Below are 10,498 nucleotides of genomic sequence, written 5' to 3' on the forward strand. Positions count from 1 at the left end.
AACGCTGAATAATCTCTCACACACTCCCCTGTTTTTCTCAACGGAGAAAAACACTAGAATGGCGCGCTCGATAAAATTTGAAATTCAATGAACGAAACAGAAAGTTAGTCCAGTATATCAGTTCAGTGTTCCTAAATATCTCTAATCGGCATCAATGTTCGCATCTTGAATGCGATAACGAGCGGCTACCGCTGCGTCCCTCCTGGGCCTGAATGTCGGGGCTAAAGGGTTGAGCTGCAGAGGAGCCTGTACATTCTCCCGATCGCAGGACAGCTCCAGTGGGTAAAGGTGTTGTACCGCCCGTTCAAGTGTTCCTTTCCCCGCTCGAAGTTTGGCAGCTCGAACGATTCCGTCTCGTCCCGAAATCAGATCTTCCACGATTCCAATTTTCCATTTATTGCGATTTCGTTCCTCGTCCTTGATGATGACTACTTCTCCTTTGGCCAAGGGCGTGGTTTGACCCTTGTGTTTCATCCGGTGTCGTTCTCTCAACCCTCGTAAATATTCGGTAGTCCACCTGGTCCACAAAGCCTGCTTGCACCTTCGCAAATATTTAGCTCTTCTACGCAGATCAAATTCTCTTAGATGGTGTGGTTCCAGTTCTGGTAGCTGGTTTGATCGAAGAAATAGCAGTGAGTTAGGGGTAAGCACGGGTAACTGTATGTCGTCTTCGACGTAACATAAAGGGCGATTATTCAAAGCAATCTCCACATCCAGTACCACTTCACACAGCTCTGTCCAGGTCAACATTCCGCATCCGATAGTCTTGTTTAAAGCTGTTTTTACCAGTGCGATGAGGCGCTCGAACTGTCCTCCCCACCAAGCGGCGCGGCTGAGGTTGAATTGCCACTTGATGTTCTCATGTGCTAAGTAATCTTGTGTCTTCTCGTCACGCATAACTTGTTTGAGCCACTTCTCGGCGCCAACAAAGGTTTTGCCATTGTCGGAATATATCTTCTTCGGACGCCCACGGCGCGCGATGAGCCGTTTTAGACTTCTTAGGAATTCACTGGTTGCCAGGTTTGGTAGTACTTCCAGGAATAATCCTCGGGTAAGACTGCACGCGTACAATGCAAGATAGGCCTTTCCTTCTGTTTTGGCTTGTAAGTCACTTGGTAAGGGCCTATCCCATGCGATCTTCGTGTCGCAGGCATCTCTGTAGAGCATTTTTCCAGAGAGGGTCACGGGTGAAGCCAGACCGAGTGGATCGTAGATTTTTGCGACTTTTCCAAGAATACCTCTTTTTGTCGGCTCAGCGGTTGAAATCGGGAAGCTGACTTGAATTTCGTCCTTTTCTTTGTCCCAGGGGACTCCTAGCAGTTTTGATTCGCCCTTTCTGGTTCCCAGTTGTTGTTTGGCGTAACTCTGACTTTCTTCATCTACAGTCGCAGTTTCAACTTCTAGTTCCCGATCGTTGGAATGCCACTTGTGCAGCTTGAAAGTCGCCTCACCAAAGATGGTCGTGGCTGTCATCTTGATTTCTAACGCTCGTTCTGTTGTCTCCCCACCACTGATTAAATCATCCACGTACATACTGCGCTCTATCTCCTCTACTAATTCCGGGTTCACCATTTTGTATCGCTGTAGATGTTCTTTGATAACTGCGGCCAAGAGGAATGGAGACGGTGCCAAGCCAAAAAGTACTCGAGTGAATCGCAAGGTATCTACTTGTTTGCTTGCCAGATCCTTTATCCAATGAAAGCGTAAGGCAACTCGGTCTTCTCTTCGGACGCGAATTTGCAAAAATGCTTGTTTTAAGTCGCCAGCTATTGCCACGGGATAGAACCTATTTCGTACCAGCACGTTCCAAAGCTGGTTCTGTAGTGGAGGGCCGATTTCGAGGCACTCGTTGAGTGAGGGGACACTTACATTAGCTCTTGCAGAAGCATCATAAACAATGCGTATCTTTGTAGATTCTGCATTCTCGCGCACGACCGCTTTATGAGGAATGTAGAACTCTTTTCCGTCCTTGACCACCTCGTCAGCGTGTTCTACGATCCCTTGGCTCAGTTGAGTCTGGATAATGTCGTTGTACCTCTCCAGCTCGCCTTGTATCTCTAACTTCCGCACGAGATTTTTGAGACGTTTTAAACTTCCAGTGTGATTGTTCGATAGGGGGGGGTGATTTCCTTTCCAGGGCAAGTTCGTCTCGTACCAGCCTTCTGAACTCCTAGTTAGTTGCTCTTTGAATTCTTCGTAAACGGTTTCCTGGTCTCCACTTGGATTGTCCTTTAACCCCAAGACGTCTAACTTGCACAATTCTTCGTAATCAATTGCGGAGGTCTGCGTTAACAACATGTTGCTGAGATCCAACTCTGTTCCAGGTGACAAGATCGTCCAGCCGAACTTCGTGTATTCTGCTACTGGTTCTCCCGAGCGCCCAACTCTTGGTCTTGCCCCTGTTTTGATCTTAGCGTACTCGTTTGTTCCAAGGATCAGATGAACAGGCAACATCGCTTTCTCGTCGTTATCATTTGTGGCTACGCCCTTCAAGTGAGAAAACTGAGCTACGATTTCTGCGCATTTTGGGTTTTCCAATGTCAACAACTCATTGCGGTCGACTTTGTTTACTTCGGCTTCTAAGGTGAATTTACCATCAACGCTTCGAATTTGTAGGCCATAGATGTCTATCGCTTTGTTTGAAGTACCAAACATCATTTCAATGCGCTTGAATTGTTGACGGATAGGGCGCAAATGTAAACAGTTCAGAAGCGTTGATGAAGCGTAGGAACTTCCGGCTCCTGTATCCAACAATGCTCGGCATTTAACACCGTTCACGTCAACTGTTACCATAGGATACACCACTCCTTTCCTTTCTGCGCTCGTTGTGGTCATCAGCTGGTCTCGCGATGTATGTTTGTCACAGATCGACGTATGATGTCTTCGACTGCAGATCTGGCAGCCAGAACGGCATTTGCACTCAGAAGCACGGTGTCGACTTCCGGTGCAGTTAAAACAAAGCTGTTTCAGTCCTAATTGCTTCCTGCGGTCTCCAACTGTCACAAACTTGTCGCAATTCACAGCTCTGTGGTCAGTTGCGTCACAGTAGACGCACCCTCTTTGTGTTGGCGTAGTTTCGTTTGCGTGAAATGTTTTCTCGCGATCGCGGAATTTAGCACCTTGCTTCCCCACATTATCCGCGCCGCTCCCAATGGGGTTGATTTCCTTCCAACTTTTCAAAGCTTTTATCAACTGTGGGAAGTCCCAGTCCTGCCAGTCCATTTGTCCTCTCACTAGATCTGCTTTTACACCCTTTAGTTTGTCGAGCACACTTCTTACATTTCCAGTGACGTCTTTCAATTTGCCCAGTGTCTCCAAAGATTGCACATTGTACACGAGCTTCTTGTAAAATTCGTGGATAGGTGCAGGTTGTGTTCCTGTAATGACAGGCAAATTCGCGATGTTCTGGACGTACGCATTCACGATCTCGCTCGTTTTTCCATATTCGCCGATGAGGATATTCTTTGCCCTATCGTAGCCCTCTGTTGTGAAAGGCAGTCCGTCTATCTCCGCTCGAACCTTTGGATCTACCAGCTCTTTTAGGTATGCAAACTTGGTCACAGATGCAAGGTTTGCTTTATCAATTTCAGCTTGAAATTTGTTCCAGAACGGCAGCCATGCTTCATACGTCCCATTAAACTTTGTGATCTGTAGTTTCGGTAGCTTTGTTGTCCTTTGTTCAGTCTGATTAACCTTCTCAACAGGTTGCTGTTTTGCCTTGGTCTCTTCCAGTTGGCGTTCGAATTCTAGCTTCATCTCCATTTGCTCTCTTTCGAATTTAAGCTCCTCTTCACGAGCACGGGCTTTCCTTTCTTCTTCGTCCTTGTGCTTTCGATGTTCGATCTCTCCATTCGTCTCCACGAGCCATTTTTCTAGTCGCGAAACTTCTTCGTCAGCTTCGGCGATCGGTTCTTCAATGCTGCTGCTCCAACTTCCAACGTCTTCTGCACTTTTCCCGGCCTTGAACATGGTCTGTTCAACCTTTAGTTTAAGCGCGTCTACTTCTTTTACTAATGCTTGTAGGTTGTCGCGATGTCGCGCAACCGCTCCTATGTTTCCCTTTTCCACAATGCCACGTGTTTTTCCATTAGTGTACAGCAACATCTGCAATTTAGCCTCTGCTTCTTTGGTTAGTTCCTCCATGCTTCGCGCGTCCCGTCGGAGGTGCCACTGTGTCGGAAATGAGACTAAAGAATCTGCTATGTTCCGAAACTTCACGTTTTATTTTATAAAATCAACTTAATCTCCCGCTCTCTCTCACCGTTCTCTGTCTTTCGCTCTGGTCTCTCTCATTTTTAAATATATAATATGATCCTATTGTTCAATCATCTGTCACTTATCGCAAAAAATCAACCGGAAATCAATTAACGCTGAATAATCTCTCACACATGGATGCATGATCATTACTGTCCAATGGTGCCTTCTCCTCCGTTATTTTCTTTGCAGCCGTTGTTTGGCGTCGTCGCCTCACGTGCGCTCTCAATGGCGGTTGTCGTAAGAGACATCTTTCCTCCCAACCTAGTTCTCCTCTTTCGTTCTCTTCTCTGTTCGATCTTCCATCTTGTGGATCCTTACAAATACCATGTGTACAAACAATTTCGTTATAGTCTCATTGAAACGTCTTTCAAAACTGCAATTGTATACTTGATAGCCTGTCGGAATAACATGACTTTTAACTGCCCATTCTAACTTCTTTATTGCAGATTCGGAACAGGGGTCCGAGTGTTGTTGATGGGACGAAAGTTACCGTCAATTTTCCCAGTTTGTTTAAATCGTCGGACCCCAAAAGTTACCTGCTTTATCTTATACACGTTGAAGTAAGTTAATAGCTCCAGTTGACTTTTGAAACGTCATCTCTACGCGCATGTTTGTTTAAGTAGGTAGATCATCCATTCATGGAAAAGTCGCGCGGTGGTAGTCTGCTTTTAAAACTGCGAATATATTCATGAATTGAATATTATTTTATTAATTTGCCTGCAGCTTGAAGGTGCCTCAGGGACGTGTGATGCGAAGGTCAACCCTTTGGGCCTCAAGGTAAGCAAAAGAATAGACACCAAAAAAACAAGAGTGTAAAATTCAATCAGAATAGAAGACAAAAGTTAGAAAATAACTCATGTACAGTTCTGATGAATGACTAGTTCTCTCCATGAATGTTTCGGACTGACCAGTCGTTCCCTGCTCATGATAACCGTTCCAACTCTACACGTGTATCGTAAGAAATGTTGGTAACTTTGCAGTAGGTTTTGTCATCGAATTTCACATAGTCGCAGCTAAATAAACTAAATGCTGGATGGGGCTTATAATCCCTGATCTGTTAGTATTACGGCTACAGGTCTTAGATGTTAAATTCAAATAGGAAATAAGAAAATGTAAAGAACGAAAATTTTGAATGAGACGCTGACGTTTAGTGGAAGATGGTGCGTTTAAAGACGTTGAAAAATCAGGTAGTGAAATCAGTAACATTTGACATTGTCTCAATCTTTGTAATATCTTTTAAATTTTTGTCGAACTTTTTCCTTCAGGAGTCTAATTCCACTGATGAATCAGTGGATAACAAGCAATCACGCAAACGGCGTGACACAGAAAACACGATTTTGGTAAGTAAACTTCTTAGGATAGTTAAATTTCCAAATTCTTCTTAATTCATATTTTTTTAGCCGATCTTTGTGGTTAATTTTCCCTAGGTAGTTTTCTTGGCTCGCGTCCAAACGCGACAGACGCATTTAAAGCTAAATAATCTTGTTATCGTCTTAGAAGTACAGCAAATTTCACTGAAACAGCTCGACACAGTTGAATCTCCTCAAGAAAGAAAAAATCATCTATTGCAAGGCTGGAATCTTCTGGAAATCTTCAAAGTATTTCCTCCAATTAATCGTGTTTTTCTTTTTTATTCGATAACTTTACAGGGCTGCCGTACCGCAAGCTGCAGCTCATTCTCTTGCAATCTGGGTCAGTTGAAGTTAGGTGACAAGGTGGATATCAAGATGACTTTCCGCCTATGGATAAACACTCTCATCAAGGTTTGCCTTCACTTTCAAATAAGAAGAGCATCCCATTATGTGTTCAGTTTTTGTTTTCTTGGGCGTGACATTATATTCTCACAGAGCCTCTGTCCATCCAGGAGCAAAAGCAACAATCGGAGACCGAATAAAAAATTTCTGAAAATTTGGTAAAAAAAATACTGAGAGAGTATTTGCTATGGAGTAGGGTCGTCAGCCTCATGGACTGGGGATGATGCTTCTTCGCTTGAACAATAAGGAACGTGCACTTTTAAAAGGGTGTGGCATAGAGATTTGGTTGTAAAAGGGGCAAAGCTGGAGACCTCAGCAACACATACCCACCAAAATGCCATTCAGTTGTCAAACGCTTGAGCCGATGAGGGACTTGAAGCTCGCAAAGACTTGAATGTCCTTTTGGTATTTTTATTTTGAAGAATTTAAATTTTATGTCCATGAACTTGTTTTGGCAGGAACTCGATCCACCCAAAGCCGTTGACCTCGAGACCACAGCCAAGATAAAAGTTCCCAGTATAATTACTCAGCCAAACCTGAACAATGACCAGGTTACGGTACGTACAGGGAAGAAAACTGCAAACTCATGTGATACATTGTGTATCTATACGCTTGCCACCCTAGAACATGACAGGCGAAGTGACGGCGTCTAGGTCATGGATGGGACAACGCTCTGTTTCAAATTGAACTTACCTGCCTCCAGAGTAGAACTTAATTACGACTCGGATCAATTTACTGGTGTCGGCTGAATGTCTGTGGCTGTATTTCGTATCGTGTCACCGCCCAATCGATCTTCTATGCTAGTTTTCAGTTGTTTCGCACTGTGTAGCTTCCTAAGGAGTTAAAAAACCTTAAATCAAATGTCTGTTTGCGTGGAGCCCCTTCAGAGGACAGAGTTCAGCATCTGCGGTAGCTTAGGAATGCAATTTTTATTTTACAGAAGTTTGTTGAAGTTGTGTACTTTCCTTACAGATTTACAGATCTATGGTAGACTTGGGGACTGCGTGACTTACTTCTCTTATATCACCGTGTCACAGATTATAACGTCAGCCAACGTGACTTGCTGCTCTTAGATCTCTGTGTCATAGATTGTAACGACAGCTAACGTGACTTACTGCTCTTATATCTCTGTGTCACAGATTGAAACGACAGCTAACGTGACTTACTGCTCTTATATCTCTGTGTCACAGATTATAATAACAGCCAAACCAGCTCAGACCGAGGCACAGAAAAAGAAGGTAGCCTGGTGGGTGATTTTGCTCTCTGTCCTTGGTGGTGTTCTCTTGGTGGGCGGGGTCGTCGCAGGCCTGTACAAAGTAAGGAAATTGAGTTTCCTCAAGTACTTTCGAGTGATTTTATTGACGATTAAAATGATTTTATTGGTGACTTAGAATGACTTTGGTGCTGCAAAGGAAACACACGAAGTATAACTAATGATTGCTGGCCTAAACGGGCCCTAACAACGAATTAACCAAAGCAGTTGGACGGTGTTTGTGTCCAAACCTCGATTATCACTTGCATGAGAAATTCGTGCGTTATCATCATGAGTAATGTTTCTCTTCAAGGTGGTAGAAAAAAATTGGCCCACTTCAATAAGTCGTGTATTTCTTTGCCTCTGACGTGTTTTTTCGGTAGATTCCTAGCGCTTCGTGTAATAAATTTGGACGAGAAATACTCGGGAACAAGGCCATGCTAAGACTTAGTTTCCATCAAGTCTTTGGGTTTGCCACGTCAGATCCCAGTTAGAGCAATTGCTAACAACTAGACCTGTAAAAGAATCGCGTTAGATTCTAGCGAGTTTTACAAGAAGAATAATTTTTTTTGCGTCGTTCACCGCCGAAGCTCATGCGGATGACGTTTTCTGATCGTCCCACTATTATCGATAACAGTCCTTCTCACAGCTACTCTCAACCGAACGATCAGACTACGCGATCCAATTTTACTCCCGAATCCAAACTAAAAACGGTAGCTGTAATTGCTAATGCTTCGTGAACTAATAGTTGTAACTTACAGCAGCATGATTAAGTAATCATTAACTATGATGATTGAACTAATCATTAACTATAATCAAATGATACATGTGTTGTGGGTAACTCTTTTTCATCCTCATTGATCACGTGCACGTCAATTCAACACAATTCATAACGTTCCGCGTGGAATTTCGTAATTCTCAACCTCTTACTTTTTGGATGTACGGTGCTTTTAGTTGTTAGTTTGGTTAAATAAAAGTTTAGAATAAGCTATAAAAGAAGAAGGTTTCAGTGTAAATATGAAACTTCAAACAAGAAAGCTTGTTTAGTCTTGGTCTTGTTAAGCTGCTTGTAAACAATATTTGGTAGTGGTGAAGGGTTTGTGTTTGTTTATACATGTTTGTAAACAACTTGTGTCCGGTGAAGGGCTCGTGTGAACAAAGCTTTATGGGGGCCATGTATCGCTGTTACTATCGTTAAAAGCTAAGCATCACTGGATTAATCTACTGCTGGATTTTGGTTGGTCAACAAAAGTGATATCATTTTGTTGTGCGTCATAACCACGAGCACCTTTAAACCACAGTCTGCATGGATTGCATCTGCATCGTACCACTGTACTTCACTCTGCCATTCTCGCTTCACTTTCCAGTGACTTCACCTCGCGTGTTTTGTTTCTTTTGAATTTTCTGCCTTGTGAATGTTTTTGCCTTTTTCTCCAGTGTGGATTTTTCAAAAGGAAACGTATAAAAGATATCTCGGGTCCTATGGAAGAGAGAGAACCAATGGCCCAAACAAAATGAGCGTGACTTGCGTGACGTCAGAGTAAGGACCAAATGTGACGACATCTCACCCACCGTGACGTTAGATGCATGAACTGAACATTATCGTTTGAGTCCGAATCTTTCCCCACTTTTCACGTAAATCACTATAAGCAACTCGTCTCTTAGTTGCTTTGTTTAAGCCTCAGTGTAACATTTTATTCACTGAATATAAAATATCTGCCTTTCACTGCCGTAAGTAGGTAGAGAAAAAAAAAATACTCGTTTCATGAACCTGTGCCATTTACTGTAGACTAAACGACACTCCAATGAAGCTGATAACACGGAATTTAAACCGGGTGAACCGGTTTTTTTCTGGTTCCATTCCGGCTTGCTCTGGTCATGGTTCATTCTAATCTGTGTGCGTTAAAGGCTGTTCGAGTTTTTGCAGAACTGTTTACCAGAAAAAAAAACCGTAAACTTTGTCTGGTCCTAGTTAGTTGTACCAGACATAACTCTAAACTAAACTGACTAATTAAAAATGGTAATTTTAATCCAATGATATGCGACAAACCAGACAGGAGTTCTTAGAATACCTGTATGCTTCCGCTTAAAATGCTGTGTCAAAAAAGCGAAGCTATGTATTATTTTAACTGGGTCTGAAAAAAAACCTGCCAAAGCAGTTTCAAGTCAATTAAAGTCAGGATGGTTGAAACCAAAAGACACAGTTAACATTGAGTAAGCACAAAAATTACGTTATTTTACGTAATTTATATATATTTATGTAAATAGTTCAATGTTACAGTTTAAAGCTCTCTAATTTCTTTTGTGATATTGTTTTATTTCCCTTTTAGTGTGGATTTTTCAAGAGAAAACGAATAAAAGACATCTCAGGCCCGAGTACCTCAGAACTGAACGTCATGTAGAGTGCGTATTTTTATATTCATGGAACACTCGGGAAAGGGAACTTTGTTAGCTAGAATCCAATTTTTTTAAAAAACAAAATTATTTACCATTATACCATAACGAAACACTTACAAGGAACTGTTTTTAGTGAATAACGAAACTTGGAGACCTTCGCGATGAATGAAAACTCAAATAAATATTACTTACACAATCCTCGCTTTCAAGGAGTTTGAATTTTAAAATAAGTTTGTGTGGTCAACAACTGCTGATAACCCTAGTTATCAGCAGTTGTTCATTTGGTCCATATGATCAACGCACATAATTGAATTCTTGTAGAAAATCATGTAGCAGGTTTTATAGATAGCTTTTTTAAGTGTGAAGTGCTGATGTTGTTATTCTTACTAGGGTTTTTGAAAGAATCGTGAAATACGACAAATGCTATTTTTATAAGTAATGTTTATTTAATTGCAGTATGTAATAAAAAAATACCTCATTTATAGGCCATGATTTAAATAAACTTTTTTTAAACTTAAACACGATATTCTTTATTTTTGGTGACTTGTCAGTGACGTTAACCCCAATTCGAGAAAACATCAATTTACTGTGAGTGGCGGAGTTTTTCCCAAATTCGTTCATTCAGAGATTTAAGGTCAATATTTCCGGAATTGAGACCTAACTGGCCCTTACTAAATGAAATTGGTCTTTCCTCTAGTTCCGAGAAAGAAAGCTAACTGATCAAAATAGAGCTGAAAACAGAGTGAGAGGAGGAAAAAAGTACTAAAAATTATCTACGAGGGCGTTATTGTTGATATGACGACAACGGAAGTGACGTTTCGACATAACCGGAAGTGAC

General features: G+C 42.0%; 2 protein-coding genes across 3 annotated transcripts in view; one reads left to right on the forward strand and one right to left on the reverse strand.

Moving 5' to 3' along the window:
• LOC136284048 (uncharacterized) overlaps window positions 1–4,551 on the reverse strand; it is a 4,866-nt gene extending 315 nt beyond the window's left edge. The window contains exon 1 of the mRNA XM_066173806.1: window positions 1–4,551. This exon is cut by the window's left edge and continues 315 nt beyond it. Within this exon, the coding sequence (XP_066029903.1) occupies window positions 142–4,143 (4,002 nt within the window). The 5' untranslated portion in view covers window positions 4,144–4,551 and the 3' untranslated portion in view covers window positions 1–141.
• The window catches only part of LOC131790414 (integrin alpha-9-like), a 28,590-nt gene extending 18,427 nt beyond the window's left edge, over window positions 1–10,163 (forward strand). Inside the window, exons 26-33 of one of the 2 annotated variants that reach the window (XM_059107622.2) lie at window positions 4,704–4,817; window positions 4,981–5,034; window positions 5,523–5,597; window positions 5,907–6,020; window positions 6,470–6,568; window positions 7,202–7,327; window positions 8,701–8,803; window positions 9,594–10,163. In XM_059107622.2, coding sequence (XP_058963605.2) covers window positions 4,704–4,817; window positions 4,981–5,034; window positions 5,523–5,597; window positions 5,907–6,020; window positions 6,470–6,568; window positions 7,202–7,327; window positions 8,701–8,781 — 663 coding nt within the window. In that variant the 3' untranslated portion in view covers window positions 8,782–8,803; window positions 9,594–10,163. The remainder of the gene's footprint in view (window positions 1–4,703; window positions 4,818–4,980; window positions 5,035–5,522; window positions 5,598–5,906; window positions 6,021–6,469; window positions 6,569–7,201; window positions 7,328–8,700; window positions 8,804–9,593) is intronic. The other variant, XM_066173248.1, reaches the window with a different exon arrangement.
• The last annotated feature ends 335 nt before the right edge of the window (window positions 10,164–10,498 follow it).

This window comes from Pocillopora verrucosa, chromosome 10, assembly GCF_036669915.1.
Source record: "Pocillopora verrucosa isolate sample1 chromosome 10, ASM3666991v2, whole genome shotgun sequence".
Taxonomy (NCBI): Eukaryota; Metazoa; Cnidaria; class Anthozoa; order Scleractinia; family Pocilloporidae; genus Pocillopora; species Pocillopora verrucosa.